The 17,791-nt window shown below is 43.2% G+C and overlaps 1 protein-coding gene across 1 annotated transcript in view; it reads right to left on the reverse strand.

Moving 5' to 3' along the window:
* Window positions 1-15,033, reverse strand: part of LOC115656063 (cystathionine gamma-lyase-like) — a 42,623-nt gene extending 27,590 nt beyond the window's left edge. Inside the window, exons 1-3 of the mRNA XM_030572334.1 lie at window positions 14,632-15,033; window positions 10,419-10,500; window positions 9,845-9,940 (exon numbers count right to left, since the gene is read on the reverse strand). Of these exons, the coding sequence (XP_030428194.1) occupies window positions 9,845-9,940; window positions 10,419-10,500; window positions 14,632-14,799 (346 nt within the window). The 5' untranslated portion in view covers window positions 14,800-15,033. The remainder of the gene's footprint in view (window positions 1-9,844; window positions 9,941-10,418; window positions 10,501-14,631) is intronic.
* Between the last annotated feature and the right edge of the window lie 2,758 nt (window positions 15,034-17,791).

A 17,791-nucleotide genomic window follows, 5' to 3' on the forward strand; every position in this document is an offset into this window, starting at 1 on the left:
AGAGAAGCTGGAGTCCAGGGCTGCAGGCTGTGGGAACCAGCTTTCCCTGTCCCTGGCAGGCGCGGGGCTCTGGTTTCTCTCCGGCTTCTCTGGGGCTGCCAGTGTTCTCGGTCTCTGGCAGGTGCGGGGCCATGGCTTAAGACAGAGAGAAGCTGTGGCCCTGCACCTGCTGGAGACAGAGAACTTCAGGGCTGCAGGCTTCATTCTATGTTAAAGTAGGAATAATAAATATATTTGGACCAGCAGTTCAACAATGTTTTACTTTTTTAAACTAAATAAGATGAAAACTGTTTGATATTTATTTTGTAAAAACTCCTTAATTTTTCTTACAGGTAGATAAAAAAGAGCAAATTCACATGGTAATGTGAAAGAATAATTGCTGAATAATTTAATTTAATAACTTTTACATGTAAAATTACCCTTTTTATCTTAGCGATTCATATATTATATAATATTAAATAGGCTGTTTTTCATATTATTTAATGTACAAATACAAAATAAGTCTTGAAAAATTGCTGGCGCCCGCCACACTGTTCTGAAAACATGAATGTGCTACTGGCCATAAAGAGGTTGGGGACCACTGTGGTAACTTATCCAAAGCGTGTGTTGACCCTAACTGACAAGCCATCCAGGGTGGGCAGAATTGTGGGAGATGGTGCTAGCAGAAAGGAAATTATTGGGTAAGAAATTTTCTGTTCTGCAGCCCACTGTCTCCCACATTTCTGCTACACATGCAAAGTAGCGAACAGGACGAGAGAGGGATAATAGAACAAACACAAAGGAAACAAAAAGGACCTCTCCCTTCTACAAGATTGCTCAAACAACATGGTTATTACTGGACCACCACCTTTAAGGCCTTTCTGCCAAAGAAGCCCTCCGCAGAAGACAAAGTCCACTCTATGGCATCTGATAAAGAATTTAATTGATGACCATATTGCTGCTTTGCAGATCTCTGTGGTGCAAGCACGTGCTCTTTTGGCCCATTAGGTCACCATAGATATTGTGGAGAGCTCCTTGATTCCTTCTGGTACAGAAACACTGACTGCATTGTATGCTTCAACAATACATAATTTGATCCATCTAGCCAGCGGGAGCATCAAGATTCTGAGTCCTAGAGTTCAGCTGGAAGGAGACAAACAGAGTGCCTGCCCTCCTAACTGACTCCATATGCTTGATGTAAATCTTGTGTGTTCTTCTAACATCCAAAGTGTGCCACAGCTTCACAGCTGGGTGCTGTGGCTTTAGACAGACTGAAGGGAGGGCAATCTCCTGTGAGGCATGGAAAGGAAAGTTCACCTTTGGCAAGAAAATTTCTGGCATTCTTAGCACCACCTTGTCCTCATGGAATATGCAGTAAGGTTTCTGCACAGATAAGGCTGTCAGTTCTGAAAGTCACAGGGTAGATGTGATGGCCTCCAGAAAACAGGCTTTGATGGAGAGGTAGTATGACGATGCAGAAGTCAGGGGTTCAAAGGATGAGTGGTTAGGGCTTTCAACACCAGTGGTGGATCCCATTTAGCGAAGGTCAGTCCGACTGCCAGTTTGACTGCTCTGAGAAGCCTGGAAACCTGAAAGTTCTTGGTCAGGGAGCATAAAGACTCTATGAAGAGTACGCGACAGAGGGCTAATACCTGAAGTCCCTTATCTACCCCTTGAAGGAAGTCTACAATAACTGAAATCCCAGGAACTTTTGGGTTTGCTCTGTGCTCGACGGACACCAAAGGCTGAACTTAGTCCAAACAGATGAGTAGGCTTTTAGAGTGCAAGCTCTCCTAGAGGAGAGCTAAGTCCTCTCTCTCTTCTGAAGATAGCTGTGCTAGGCCTAGCACTTCCCTTTCAATAGCCAGGCTGCTAGATGAAGGCGTCTACCAAATCCACTGAGCTTTGGAAGTCCCCTTGAGATAGACATCATTATCAAAGCGAGGATCTCCATCTGAAACTTTGTTTTCTTCAGCCATTTGTTGAGCCTTTTGAAGTCAAGGATGGCTCTGATTCTTCCTGTGCCCTTCTGAATAGTGAAGAACACAGAGTAAAACCCTGAAAAGCGTTTTTTGGGGGGAAATCCTATCACATGTTTCAGGATGAGATCTTCCACCTCTGGACAACTTGCACTTGGCAGGATCCAAGCTGACTGGAAACTGTCGGAGGGGGTGTGGTGGTGCCCTCATCTCAAGAGAATAACTCTGGCATGCTCTCTTTCAAGTCCATTTGTTTGTGGTTGAACTAAACCATTTGTCTTGAAAATAGTACATCCTGTCTCCAAAGCTCAGGTCTGGGTCAAGGTACGTTTGCTCACTGTGATACCGAAGATGAAGGTTTTCCCCTCACTCCTCAATTCCAAGGTTTTTCCTTACATGTGTTGTCTTTTCTCTTGAACCTCCATAAAGAAAATGGATGAAAGAAGTGTCTCTGTCTGCATGTGGGTTTGTAGGCCCTTCTTAGAAGCGCTAAGCGGAGAAAGGAGGACTGAATGGTTTTAATGGCTATTAGCCAGGATGGGTAAAGAATGGTGTCCCTAGCCTCTGTTTGTCAGAGGATGGAGATGGATGGCTGAGAGATCACTTGATCATTGCCTGTTAGGTCCACTCCCTCTGGGGCACCTGGCATTGACCACTGTTGGTAGACAGGATACTGGGCTAGATGGACCTTTGGTTTGACCTGGTATGGCTGTTCTTATGTTCTTAGCTGCATTTTCAACCACTACTTTATCCAACTTTTCTCCAATGAGGAGAGATCCTGTGAATTTAGAGAAGCAAAGGGCTTGTTTGAAGAGAGTAATCACTTTACAGGGAAGAAGCCATGCCTCGTGGCCACAGAGCTCGATGCCATGGCCCCGGCACAAAACTGCATAGCATCAATTGACACATTGCCACAAATGCTGTAGCAGACATATACTCATGATTTTGACTTACCCCTTGGGCTGGCAGAATGAAGTCCTCCTGGTCCTTAGCGCCTCTCCCAGTTCTGTTTTAGGTCTCCTCATAAGGATTTTCTGTGGTAGAGTCATGACTTCCTGGGGAGATTGGGTCCCAACATGTGTGTCTGGCTAAATGCTCCATGCCCTAAGCTGGCTGACCCTTGCACTGCTAGATTAGGCAGAGTGTAATTCACCCTCCATGGAGCCCATTAAAGTTGCCTCCCAGATGGAGCAACATCTGGGCTTAGCTCTGTATTTGCATGGCTGCTCTGCCATTCCTGAAAGGGGGAAGAAGATCTCAGCAGGGAGGCACTGAAACTGAGACTCCGTGCAGTTTCACTGCTGAATACCTGGTCCAAGAGAAGGAGAAGAAAAACAAAGAAGGCTGTTCACTGCTACCTGAAAACAAAGAAAATCAAAAGGCAAAGGAAAGGTCAAGAAAAAAAAAAAAGAACCACAACTGACTGCTGTCAGGGAAGAAGAAAATGTGGTGACAGCCAGAGAAAGGGGGTTGGGGAAGTGCTGCAGCTTTGAATTGCCTCTGGAACTGCACAAAGGAGGCAACTCGCTCATACATAGCAGAATTATGGGAGATGATGGGCTGCAGAGTGTTGTATTTTTAAAGAGTGCTGTGGATGTTAAGTAATGGGAGACCATTTAGGCTATTGTTTCAGATAGATTTCTTAAGTCCTTTTTATTTTTTTAAAAAAATATTATAGTGTTCTATCCTATAAGAAGATGAAAGTCAGGATTGAAAAAAAAATTTTTACTGGTCCCAAGTGCACACCCATAGTGGTTTTCAACTTGAGATCTGAAAAGAAGAAGAAGAAGAAGAAGAAAAACAAATACACACACACACACACACTAGAATACAATGTATCCATTGTACTACATGCTCTCCTTACTCTGGTTTGGGGCATTCACCACAAAAATACTAATGGGTTTTGAATATCACTTGGAAAGTATTATGCTTAGGACTATTTGAACATTTCCCCTTCATTCATGAAACTAGCTATTATTAATAAAATAAAAAAATGGACTGACTTTTGTTACATGGCTGAATTACAACACTTGTTAATTACATTAACTTTCCTTTTTTCAGACAGTCCATCTGAGTTTGCCTTCTTCCTCCCCTCCCTCCAGTCCCTTGCAGTCCCTTTCCACATCATCTTTCCACACCCTCATCTCCCTTAATTTTCCTCACAGTCATGTGTTTCCACCATGCAGCCTCAGAGTGGCCACCTGTTTCAGAGTCTAGTTAGTAGGCTTTAAGAATTTATGAGGGACGGGAAGAAGTGGGAAGAGAAATTACAACTATTTTGTTTCTTGTCATTCCATTACAGTCGGTAGTGACAACAGCAAGGAGACTGATATTGCCTTAAACCAGCGTGGATAAAAATCAATCATAGGTTTTTTTCTCAAAAAAAAATTTTTTATTAAAAAAAGTATCTAAAGAGAGTATTAATTAACATCTCTTTGAGCTATAACGTATCTCATCATGGAATAGGTATTATAAATTCTAATTCTATAGTATGAGACAATATATTCATGTAGTGTTTAAGAAAAGTTTTGTAAATGAGTTCCAACAGTTTATGGATTAGGGATCCAATTTTATGGAGTTCCAGAGGCTTCTGTATAGATTATTTAGGTTAATCTTTCTATCTACCCACAGGGACTCAGTGCTCAGTCTAGAAGATACCATCAGAGATGCTTAGTTTTGCAGTTCTCAAACTGTGGATTTGTGTCTCCAGAGATAACATACTTGTTAACAGCAAAAAATGTTTTTAAATATATCGAGGTGAGAAATAACAGATCTCAACCCTATTGTCCCTCTGCTAATTTGTGTACATAGAGACAATCCCTTACCTCTCTCTAAAAGTGCAAAGTATCAAAAAGTTCAATGAACAGAAGATTGTTGGGGCGGAATAGATCTGGACGAGGAGAAATCTGGAGATAAATGTGAGAAGGGAGGGACAGGCAGTAGAAACAAAAGTGAAGCTGTTTGACCAGCACATTCCAGAAGTCTTGAGGTCTTTGTGAGTGTAGCTACCATCCCATTCTCTCACTAGGATGGAAAACCTATAACGGCAGTAGGCAGTAAAAGAGACCCAGTTTTGGAATATGTTAATGAAGTTCCTCTACCTGCAGGTAAGACATGCATGCGTGTAAAATGCAAACACTGCAACAAAGAAATGCAAGGCATGGTTGCCAAAATGAAACATCTTGAGAAGTAGTCCTTCTTGAGAGGAAACTGCGTTGAAGATGATGAAAGGAACATGTCTGAACATGCAGGATCTTCAAGTCTGTACATTTTTTTATTTCATTCTTCTTTCTTAAGGACTACCTGTCTTCCTTCTGGACTACTCTTGAATTCTTATGTCTGAGCAAAAAAAATTTAGAAGTGTTACTCTATGGTGCTATCATTTTAGATGCAGTTGCGATAAATAAATAGCTGAAATAGGCAGATCTTCCTTTTACAATTTCACCTTTAAAGTAGTACTGAGTGTCAGTGAATGCAATGAGTAATACTAAATGAGCAGTATGGGAATAATTAAATAACTGCATTGACTTATTTTGTTTAGGAGAATCCATCCTCAATACACAGGATTCTGAAGACTATCCACCTTCAAGATCACCATCATTTTGCATAGTGGCAGATAACTCTGATAGTGTTTCAATCACATCATGTTTGTCACACAGCCACAGTATATCATATGTAGCAAAAAGAAAAACAAATCATCATCATCCAGAAACGACCATAGATAATTCTGTGATAAGAACCAGCAGATTACAAAAAAGAGGTAATTGATGAAAAAATTGCCTGGTTTGTTTATGCAACAAACTCTCCTTTCCATATGATTGAGAACCCACACTTCATTAACATGGTTTAGTCATTAAGACCAGGATACAGGTCCACTCAACGGAGCAGATGTCGCAAGCAAATTGCTGGATAAAGTGTATGAAAGACATTGAATAGGGTGCAAAAGTTCTAGAGGGAAATATTGTTAACCTGATTCTTGATGGGTGGAGCAATGTCCACAATGATCCTGTTGTATGTGCTTGTGTGACAACAGAAGGGAATGTCTTCCTTACAGAAACAATCGACACATCAGGAAATGTACACATAGCAGAATACTTACAGTAGCAGCAGTAAAAGCTATAACAAACTGTGAAAAAAATTTCAAATCTCTAGTATGCACCTTGGTCACAGACAATACTGCAAACGTATCCAAGATGAGAAGAAATTATTTAGCAGAGAGTCCCAAGCTAATTACATACAGTTGCATTGCTCATTTGATGCATTTCCCAGCCAAAGACTTCAGTTTTCCAGAAATAAAGGTCAATGTTGTTGAAACTGCAAAATACTTCTGTAACAACCACTTTGCAGCAGCAGCTGCTCTGAAAAAAGTGGGAGGAACCAAGCTAACTCTCCCACAAGACATGCGATAGAACTCAGTAGTGGACTATTTTGAGCACTATATCAAGATCTGGCCTAATCTGATGATGGGTTGTGAACAAAATCGTGAAAAACTAGATGGCACTGTAACAGCCAAAGTTCTCGACATTGAGCTTAAGAGAAATGTTGAACACATGCCGAGTACCCTGAAGCCTATTTCTGTAGCCTTGAACAAAATGCAGGGAAATAGCTATTTTATTGCCGAGGCTGTTGAAATTTGGAAGGAACTGAGTGAGAGCTGAAAGAGAGAAATATGCTATGACAGAGTTAAATTACAAAACAAACAATAGTAGCTTCTTCTGCCAGTGTAGAAAGAATATTTTCTTCCTTTGGACTAATTCTTTCCAAATTTAGAAAGCATTTGGGACCTGAAAAAAGTAGGAAAGTACTTTTCCAGATTATGAACAAACAGAAAATGAAGGTGAAGACAACAGAGTTAGTTGCAGAAGTCAATATTTTAAGTTTCTCGTGTTGACCTGGCTGACATAGTCAATTTAATTTTTTTTTAATATTTCGTTTAACTATTTTAGTTAAAAACATTTAACAAAAACAAATCTGATTTAAAAAAACTTGAATGTTTACCTAAATTTAAAAATTCATAGTCTTGTTTTGTTAAAGTATTACATGTTTGCTGTTGGAAAAAAAAATTCCAGAATATATAACATTGTTGATTTAGTTAAGTAAAACAATTTAAATGTCTGTCTGGTGATGTTCTCCTCCTAATACAGCATGGCAAGAAAATTCTCCAAATATTAATGATTAACCTGCTGAATTGGAGATATTTATGAAGTCACTGGGAGGTGAACTATCTGCTTCAATTACCTTTGGTAAAACAAACAAACAATCATATATTTTCTGATATAGCTGTAAAACGAACCTGAAAAATGTTCAAAATAAATCACTTTAAAAAATGTACAGCATGTACCTTCTAAAAAAATGAAACCTACATCTCTGATTTGTGAAGAATATATATTAAGTTTATAACCACTAACAAAGCGGCATGCTTATGTAGAAATCTATAATTAAATTGAGGCTTCCTGACTAGTGATTTAAATCAAATCCACCCTGATAAGCTCATTAACTCAGAGGTTTAGCCACAAAGCCTACAGCGATGAACAAGGGCTGTAGGCATATCCAATGTAATTTTTTATTTAATTTTTTAAAAACACTGGAAATAACCTATTTAAAAGGTATGTCAATCTCACCAAGACAATTCTGTCTGAGCAACTTCAATGTCCAGCAGAGAATGGGTTTTCTGAGTCAACTTGGGTTTGGATAAGCATATGACATTTAACTTTGGATTCCTTTTGGCTCCATACACGTAAATAGACTCTTTAGATCATATTTCTGGGTTGGGAATATGAGGATCACACCCTTGTCACGCTAGCATTATCTTTTTCAGGTGGAGATAGAGGCTTATTTTTGCTCTCATCTCCAGAGGACTTTTTTCGTCCATTTATTCTGTCTGGGAAAGTAATGGATCAGGTTGGACTGCATACTTCTGCAGAGAAATACTTTACAGCCAGCAGCCTACTTTACTTAATGCCTGGTAGAACATTTCTGGGACACCCAGGGGATTCACGGGGCCTGGGGTCTTCGGCAGCAGGAGGCCCCCGCATCACCGATAATTCAGCGGCGGGGGGTCCTTCCGCTGAGGGATCCACCGCCAAAGTGCCCCAAAGACCCGCGGCGGGGGTCCTCCGCCGCCAAATTGCTGCCAAAGACCCAGCACTTCAGCAGCGGGTCCTGCTTCAGCGGTAATTCGGCAGCGGGGAGTCCTTTCGCCTCAGAGCGGAAGGATCCCCTGCTGCCAAATTGCCACCGAAGACCCGGAGCGGAAGAAGCTCCAGGGGCCCGGGCCCCACGACAGTTTTCCGGCCCTCCAGAGTGAATGAAGGACCCCGCTTCAGGAGCCCCGAAAAACTCTCGTGGGGGCCCTTGCAGTGCCTGGGGCAAACTGTTCCCCACTATGGGCCGCTTTGGGACATTTTGATGATTTATCATCTTCTGACACGATGGCTCCTTAGTAACCCCCCTTTTTAAAGCTATCCCCACAGGTTATCCTGGTATATGGATGACCTGCAAGTGATGAAGTATGAGGGGAGGTGGTTTGTAACAGCAGCCAATAGAGGCCAGATGGCAGGGGTCGGTATCCCATCTCCAGTGGTCACTGCTGAAAGGCGGAAGCCTGAAAGATTGTAGTGTGGAGTATTTAAGTCTCAGGCTATGCTGGTTTTAACAGTGGAGAAGTAAATTCCACCATTTCCTCTGTAAATTTAAGTCAACAGCACTGCTTCATGTACTGGACAGCCAGGTAAATCTAAGTGGCTTGGAAAATAAGTTAATATATTTTTTAATATGAGAAACTGCTTTGTGGCTAATGGAGGGCAAGGTGCTGAATTCCTTCAAATATACAGTCCACCTGTTGCTCAAGAAATCATCCTTCAACAAGTATTGCCAATGGTTGGCCTCTCCCTAACCTTTCCTTTACTGAAGAGGCAGCTAATCAACTTGTAGCATCTGGACTTTGTCTTTTTCAATTTGGTTCAAGACCTGGGTATGATACGGAAGCAATACTAGCTATATTGGTTAATTATCTCCTTGTAGTGATGAACAAAGGTCAGCTTTTGACCATGCTGATTACTCTCTCTCTCTCTGCAGATCATGAAACAGGAACCCTGAGGTAGTATTTACTTTCTCAAAGACTCTGCCAGAAGTGGACAAGGTCACATTTCCATTAATATATTCTTTCCTCTGAAAGTTCCCAGAGTAATATGAACAATTCCTTCTCTACCATATGGAGGCTCCATAAGGATATGTCACCCCTCCTGTTCACATTTGTGAAGCCATTAAAGACAATCACAAGATAACATGGGCTGCAATGTTAGCAATATATGGAAAACTCACACCTCAAACAGAGTCAGACAAGGCTTTCACAGTGCCTGGTAAAGATAATAGTTTGGAATGAGTTGTCTGAAACTCAGTCCAGAAAGGATTGAGGTGATGCTGGTGAGTAGAGCAGGTAATCTAGAGGAAGCGACAGATACTATAGTTTTTTGTTTTGTTTTCTGGAACACTGGCAGTCTGGGGCCATTTTGGATCTTTACTAGCTACTGGATGCCTAAGCAGAATCAACATTTATCTGTGCACAGCTAGGAGGTTGGGACTTTTCCTCTCACCAGTTAGCCATACCTTTTGAGTTCCCCAGCTGAAACGAGTGCAATCATTCTACAAACATTTATGTCTCCACCTTTGGCCAATGAAGTCATGAAGGAATGGTCTGTTATTAAAGAAGACTTTTCATTGCATGAATTATTCTTTCCAATTAAAAATAAACATCATAAATATGCAATTCAAACAATAACTGGTTGAACATCCTAAGTGCTTAGTTATCTATGATCAATTTAATATATTTAAGGAGGCATACAGCTAACACTGTTAAGACCCAACATATATTTGTGCTCACTTACCTCCATAAACATCATCCATACAGATAACAGTGTCTCCCATCTTTAACAAATGTGCAATATTCATAGTAGCCGCTGAGCCTGAAGCATAAGCTAAACCTAGTACAGAAAAAAGAATCACTGTGACAGAGAACAGACACATTTATATTTTAACAGAGAGAGATCTTTACATCATGTTATGAACATAAAATTTCTGTTTCTCCTCCCTCCCCCATCTTCCTATTTAGTGTCAATGTTTTAGAAAGGACCACGTTCTGCCACTCTTACTTATACTGAATAGTACATTACTGCATAAGTAGTTCCACTGAACGGCAGAGTGGAGTTGATATTTATATACTAACCATTGTTAGCATTTTTGGTTAAAGAATATTAATTCAGGTATATGTTAAGAAAAAAAGAACAAACCAGTGAAGTACTTAAGCAGACGAAGTAAATGCTGACAGCAAAAGCTGAGTTAAATGATTTACTGTTAGTGGTCAAACTCTGGTGCTCCAACCCTCTTAGGATACTTTTACTGTGTATCTTCAGAATGGACTACATGCTGACACATTTCTTAATGAAAATGCTGAGAGCTTACAGTACTTGGCTCCATCCAGTGTGGCCACAGCCTTTTCCAGGCAATTCCGAGTGGGATTTCCACTACTGCTATATTCAAAACCCTGTGGTGAAAAGAAGATACAAAAATAACAGTACGTGTTGGGGATTTTGAAGGAGGTGCTGTACAATAATATAGTTAAACTTGTACTGACAATTACCTGTTTGAAAATTTGGTAAAATCCTAGCCCATCCAAGAAATCCATATTCCTAACACTAAAGTTAGGCATCCAAAACATACCCACCTGCTATCACAAGCTGTTGTACACCACCCCACAAAGATCCGACATCCGTTGCTTGTCAGAACAGAAGACAACCTATTTGCAGTCAAACTAAGCACTCTCAGAATCTCTAGTAAGTCATTTCTCTGAGACATAAGCTAATTTGGCTGGTAAGGTTTTAATATGTCCTCTTATATTTTGTTGCTAATTAGTCTCACATTGAAAGACCACTTTTACTAAAAAGGGCTTCGATAGTTCAATTCCAAGCATTAACATTTATCCCTCCATTTTGGGAACTGAGGCTAGAGCTTCAGCTGCATAAATCTGCACAGCTCCACAGATTTCATGTAGCTATGCTAATTTACATCAACTAAGAATCTAGTCTGTATATCTAATTCACATGCAAATTTTAAAGTTTAGGGGGTTAGTATGGGAAATCTGGATGCAGTGTGTGCTCATTAAAGTACAGGCTGTATTATAATGAAGATAAAACTACAATAAATTAATTTTTAAAATGGTAGCAAATTAACTCAGTTTTTGGCACCAGCTGATTTTAATCATCTTATTTTAGCAATAATCTTATGAGACTCCCTCATGGATGTTCAAATAGGACATCATAATCTCTCTGGTACTTTGCAAAGGGTCCAAGCACCTTTAACTCCAGTTGACCTCAATGGGAGGCAATGAGTATTTCAGGATCAGGCTCAAATACAGTATAATTAGGGCTTGAGCCTGCATCCATTGAAGTTAATGGTAAAGCTCCTACTAGCTTCAAATGGTGAAAGACCAGGTTCTGAATCCTGCTCCACAATTCTGGAATGCAGTGCTGTCTCAAGTCTTCAGCAATGCATGACTGTCACACAGTGATGTCAAAATATATAATTGTTAGTCACATGAGCTGCCTCAGAACAAATGTTTACGTATCTGCAATAATAAACTGAACTGAATCCAAAACTTCCAGGGTCCTAATCAAAGAGAAAGATGAGCGTCCCTTTTAACACACACAACACTCCTGCCAGTTGAAAGGCAGGTGATGCAAAAGGCCTGTCAGTAGATTTTGAAAGCCACCAAGTTAGTCTGAAAAATTATGATTCTCAAAAGGACAAGTATTTTCTTGGCAAAAGTCATCCTAAATTCCAGCCGGTATGCTGGGAAGACTTTCACTGGTGCAATGAGCCCAAAGGCCCTCGGAGGGACACTGGAGCTCTGTCTAAACAAACTCTACAGGAGAAACAAAAAAAGAAGGGGAGGAGAGATGTATTCTTATGTCTTTCTAGTTTCAGACTCCCAGCGTAAAGATATTCTTCATCCTGTTCTGGATTCTGACACAAGCTCACACAAGGTAAGGAAGCTGTCTTTGAACCTGCAGTAAGAATGTGGCTGAGAAAGTTAGATAAAAAGTATATTCTATTAACTCTCCTGTATTTCTGTTCTCCAATTGACTGTAAACAGCTTGTGATTATTTGCTATTTTAACACAAATTTGGCAAATAATTATTGGTCTGTTGCTCATTCACAAGTATTTGATATTTAAATTCAAATTCTGTCAGGAGGACAGTGAGAGGACATACTGATCACATGGTATGTTTCCATTCCTTAGTTAAATAAGGGTAATGCTTAGAATGGGGTAGGGGGAAGAAATCACATTTGTTAATTAAGAAGTTTATTTTTGACAATTACTGCCCAAAGTCTGCTTAAAAAAAAATCTTAGTTTCCACAAAAATTTCCTTCAGTATTCTCTATTATATTTATGGAAAGTGAGCAGCAAATGTTTGCTAACATTGTCAGAAGACGGGTTACTGGGCTAGATGGACCTTTGGTCTGACCCAGTAGGGCCATGCTTACATTCTAATTTAAGCAAATTCATTTAACAATACGGAGGAGGTTTTTTTGTGGTTGTTGTTTATTACAGTATGGGTCCAGATTACATTCTGCTAACAAATTTCAGATGAAGTAGTATTCTGCTTGCCCCTAGATCATGTGTGGGCAGAACATTCATCTGGCTATCAGTTTCCTGATGTTGAAAGCACTTCCAAGAATCGACACCAACACATCTACAGAGAGTCAAAGACACAAAAAGGAGTTAGGTACTCAACTCCAACTGACTTTTAGTTTGTGACTTTGAAAATTTCCCTCAGAGACTGTATGTTTTTTCAGATCACAGGGAAACCTATACGTCTACCTGGGGGGAAAAGACTGATGCTGCTGGCTCCATTTGTTTATTTAAGTTAATACGAGGGAGGGATGGTAACATTTGGACCTGCACACTTGGGTCTTTTTTTTAAATGACTACTGATTTAGGATGTTTAATTTGAGACAGCCTAGAGGGCTCCGATTCTGGGGGGGCAGGTACTCAGCACTTCTTAAAAATCAGGCCTCTTTCATATATCTCAAGCTGGGCACCCAAAACATCACTAATCAGGTGAAGATCTTGGCTCTGAATCAATGGCATTTCAGTCTCTTTGATCTTTGCCAGCAGGTATTGTTTCCTTCAGCCTACAATACAACCGCTTCTGTGCTATTCAACTCTTTCCCAAGCAGAATTTGTAGTTTATGGAGTATTGCATTGCTTTTTGCTCTGCTCTGCAATATAACCACTTTTTAGTAGTATTACAGTTAAGAGAAACTGTGAGGACCACATATCCATGCCTATAAACTATCAAGGAACTTTTTCTATTACTCTTCCCCCATACCAATACTACCGGGAAATCAAGACTGAAAGAAGAAATACAGTCTAATGACCTGATTCTGATCCACATTCAGCTAATTGTGGGAGATATTAAGCTCCAAGCTGACTAGTCTCAGAGGAAAACAAGTTTGCCATCTCCTGACTCCTGCTACAATTCTGCAGTGCAGAAACAAGGGAGGGAATTACGTTTTTCTTCCAGCCTGTTGTGCATGTTTATTTAGGGCTTCTCTACACAGGGGGAAAGTCCAAAGTAGCTGCTCTGCACTAGCTATTCTGCATTAACCACCACAACAACCCCCCTGTGGATACCCTTACTGAGCACTAAAAGTGCTTGTGCCCATTAACATACTTCCAATCTGAATTAAGTTAAGCTAACTACCTAAGGGTACGCTTAATCCACAGTAAGGGTGTCCACACAGAGATAGGGTAAGAATTTAAAGCGCACTATCTACTCTACACTGCCGGAGGGCAGCCAAGCAAGCCCCTTCTTTCATCATTCTGACATTGCTAGGCTGTCATGCATTACATGGTTAAAGAGTCAAAAACTTTATTAAGCTTTATAAATGTAGATTTTTAAATGCATAATATGTCTCTGCACTGAGTATTTAATGATAGATATGCTGCTTTGGACAGGTGCCTATTTGGGTAGCTGCCATCTGGTTTATGAAACTTCCAAGCTGTGTTGTAACGTTTAAAGTGCAGCGGCATAGGATTTCGGTTCTATAGCATCCATTGGAATCTCTAAAGTTAAAAATAGTCTGCATTTCCCCTCTGGACCTTTTTGTGATACAGAGAGGATTATTTACAGCAGTGATACAGAATTTTTGCTTTTGGCTGAAAATTGCTTTTGGCAATTTTGCAAAACAGAACATTGTTGAGACTTTTTTTAAAAAACTCTTCAGCTGTAAATAATTTGCTGCTTTACATCCTTTTTGTGCCACAAAACTGGATTTTAAAAAACAAACCACTATTTTCAGTCTGAATGGACAGGAAACAAATTGGTTTCCCTTACAAATGTGCGCGTGTTTACATGTGGATAATTTGTGTAAGGGTCAGAGCTGCACTTACAGGGACGCACGTTTCTGCTATAGAGAGGAGTAAACCTCATTTTCTGACAGGTTTGAGAGAGCCTTTGAAACCGACATCTGTTCCACTCCTGTGATCTAAAGCAGAGCACCCGTAACCCCCTCGCTCCTGCCCGCAGCGCTTTCTCTCGCTCACTCCCCACGTTTCCCTTCGCCTCGCATCACCCCTTCCACTCCCTCCCCCGCCGGAGTCCCCACTCACGCGGTGCTGGCCGGGCGCCTGCTGCTTGAAGGTGGTGGAGAGAGAGATGGGGGGCACGACGGCCATGGAGGTCCATTGCTCCGGCTCCTGCCCCACGTGGATGGCCTGAGTGGCGAAGTGCTCGAAGGGCGGCAGGAAGCCCTGGGACCCGTCCTCAGCCTTCTCCATGCGGTGCTGTGGCTGTAGGGGCCGAGGAAGGCGGCTGGTGCTGGCAGCTGCAGGGACTGGAAGCGAGGCAGGCTCAGGCTATCGGTGCAGCCGGCCGCTGTAATACACCGCGTTCCGGGAGCCGGCGAGTGCCTGCAAAGGCAGCAGCTCCGCCTTGCATTGCACAAAGCGGCTGGGGGAGGAGACTGGGCCAGGCGTCGCCGCCGGGGCCTGCCCCTGATTGGCGCAGGTGCTGGGCGTTGCGGCGTGCCCCCGGTCCCGGCTGCTGACCCTGGGAGACCCAGGCGGGAGGTGCCGTGTGTCCCAAGCTGCCCTGGGTAGCACTGCTGCCCCACTGGCATTCGCGGCCCATGAACAGGCGTTTGGATGGATAAACTGAGAATCTGCCAGGGAGACAGCGGTGCTGGGTCCGTGCCAGCCCAGGCCGCAGATATTCCCTTGGGCTAACACAGTAATAGTTGCTTTCGGGTCCACTGCACTGTCTTACTGTTCCGTACCACCTGAACGATCCCAAAGCACCTCACCCACACTCTAGCTTGCTTGCTAGCACACATATATATACCTGCCCCTGGATATTTCCATTACATGCATCTGAGGAAGTGGGTATTCACCCACGAAAGCTCATGCTCCAAAACGTCTGTTAGTCTATAAGGTGCCACAGGATTCTTTGCTGCTTTGACAGATCCAGACTAACACGGCTACCCTCTGATACTCCTCACCCACACTATAACCGGGTGGAAAGGGGAGTGGAGCGCAGAGCTCCGCTGGCTCTGCTAAAGCACAAGGTCTGATTTGGTGAACCAGAGCGCTCCCCCTCCTGGCTTGGTGCCCTCAGAGCTCTCCCTCCTCTCAGTTTATTTTAACTGTTCTTGAAGTGCAGCTGGCTCTGGGATAGAACTGGTGGCCATCCAGCTGACCATAGCAATCTGCAAAGCACTTCTTTCTGCATAACGTCTCTAATATACAGTCTTTCCTATCCATAGCTAAAATTCTTAGCCAGGTTCTCATCATCTTATGTGGTGATTACTACAGCAACCTTTTCTCTAGCCTTGACAAATGCAATGTTGCCCCACTTGTATCCAGTCAGCATGCTGCTGAAAAGGTCATTCTGCAGGGTTATTGCTTCGAATATATCACCCTTCTCTTTGCATCTGTCCACTAGCTCCCACTCCTCCGTGTATGAAACATAATCTACTGTTCTTTTCTTTCAGTGCCCTTCACAGTCTATTGCCTCACTACCCATCATCTCTCCTTCGCTACTGAGATACCAACTTCTTGCTTCCAATTGGCCAATGATGCCAGCCTTTGTCACCCACCTGTTACATTTTCACACAAGCACCTTTGTGCTTCTTCCCATGCTACCACACTTAAGAGAACTTCCCATGAATATCCATAAAGCTACCTCATTGTCCTCTTCTAAATTCCTCCTTAAAATGCTCCTTTTCCATGATGCCTACAAAAAAACTTCACAGCAGTTGGGCTGTTGGCATGCTCACCCAATTGCCAGTCATGCTGACTAACACTGTTTTATTGTTTTCTTGTACTTTCCCATCTGTTTTTATCCAGCAGTTATCTCATCTTATATTTAGATTGTAAGCTTTTTGGGCAGGGACTCTGCTTCTGTTCCACGTTTCTACAGTGCCTAGCACATTGGGATCTTGGTCCAGGAGCAGGGGTCATGGGCACAATGGTAATATAAATAATAATAATTTGGGGGGATTGTGGCGAAAGACACCAGGGTATAATACTGTGCTTAGGAAAAAGCATGTGAACTTTTTGGTGCCTATGCAGAACAGACCCTATTTATTCATACAGTCATCTTTCAAAAAATAATCCATCTCTTGTAAGAAATCTAACTCCACCCTTTGCGGTCATACAGCATGCAACTCTATGTAACTATTGCAGGAGGAAGGGATGAATCAGTCCTACTGGAAATTGAACCTATGGTAGTTGTTTCTCATCGAGCATTGACAATATATTTTGTACAGTTCCAGTGTTTCTCCTGGGATCTGTAGCGAGGCGGTGTGGCTCCCCTCCTCCCCAGGGAGGGTTGAGCCCCGTCAATCACCCCCCAGGGCAGAACCCTGGGAGGAAGTCCCGCCCCTCAAAGGGTCAGGTGGCGACCCGGAAGGATAAAAGCCAGGCCTCAGCCCTCAGTCAGGGCCCAGCCACTGGCAGGAGTAGATGTGCCTGCTGACACTCCTCACCGGGAAGCCGCTGAGGCCCGAGGCCGGTGAGAGCTGCCCCGCAGTCGCTACGACGAGGAGCTGCCGGAGCTGCCCCACAGTCACTACGACCCCAAGGAGCTGACGGAGCTGCCCCGCAGTCGTTACGACAAGGAGCTGCCCCGTCCCCACTACGGCCCTGAGGAGCCGCTAGACCAGACCTGGTCTGCCGTCCCAGAGGTATTCCCAGACCTACCGCCCTGCCCGGACTGGGAGGAGCCCATGGTACTGGACACCCCAACAGACAAGGTAGGAACCAGGGGGGAGGCTGGAAGTAGCCCGGGGGCAGCTGACTACAGTCAGGCTGCAGAAGGCCCTGCGCCTATGTCAGTGTGTTTCGGTCAGGACCCCCTTCCCCACTGACCGCCACTAGCGGTGTCAGCCGCTATTAGGGCCCCGGGCTGGAATGCAGAGGAGTGAGTGGGCCTGCGTGCCCCCTGCCACCCGTAACCTGGTGACAGACTTCCCCCCCCACCCCCCGTTGCCACTGCTCTGCCCTGCTCCAAAGGGCCAGAGCTGATAACTGTGTTTGGTGCCCCGCTCGAACCAAGGGCTGGGTCCCTGTTGACTTTGCCCCTGCTCTGCCTTGCCCCAAAGGGCCAGAGCCGATAATTGACTATTAGGTTTGTTGGGACTCGCCCGACCCAAGGGCTGGCCCCCCTTTTATTGAACTGTGTCGCTGTTCGGCTCCGCGTACAGGTCCCGAAGATAGAGGCCCTCGGACGACGAGACGAGGCCAGTGTGGCTCCCCTCCTCCCCAGGGAGGG

Source organism: Gopherus evgoodei, chromosome 8 (genome assembly GCF_007399415.2).
Source record: "Gopherus evgoodei ecotype Sinaloan lineage chromosome 8, rGopEvg1_v1.p, whole genome shotgun sequence".
NCBI lineage: Eukaryota > Metazoa > Chordata > Testudines > Testudinidae > Gopherus > Gopherus evgoodei.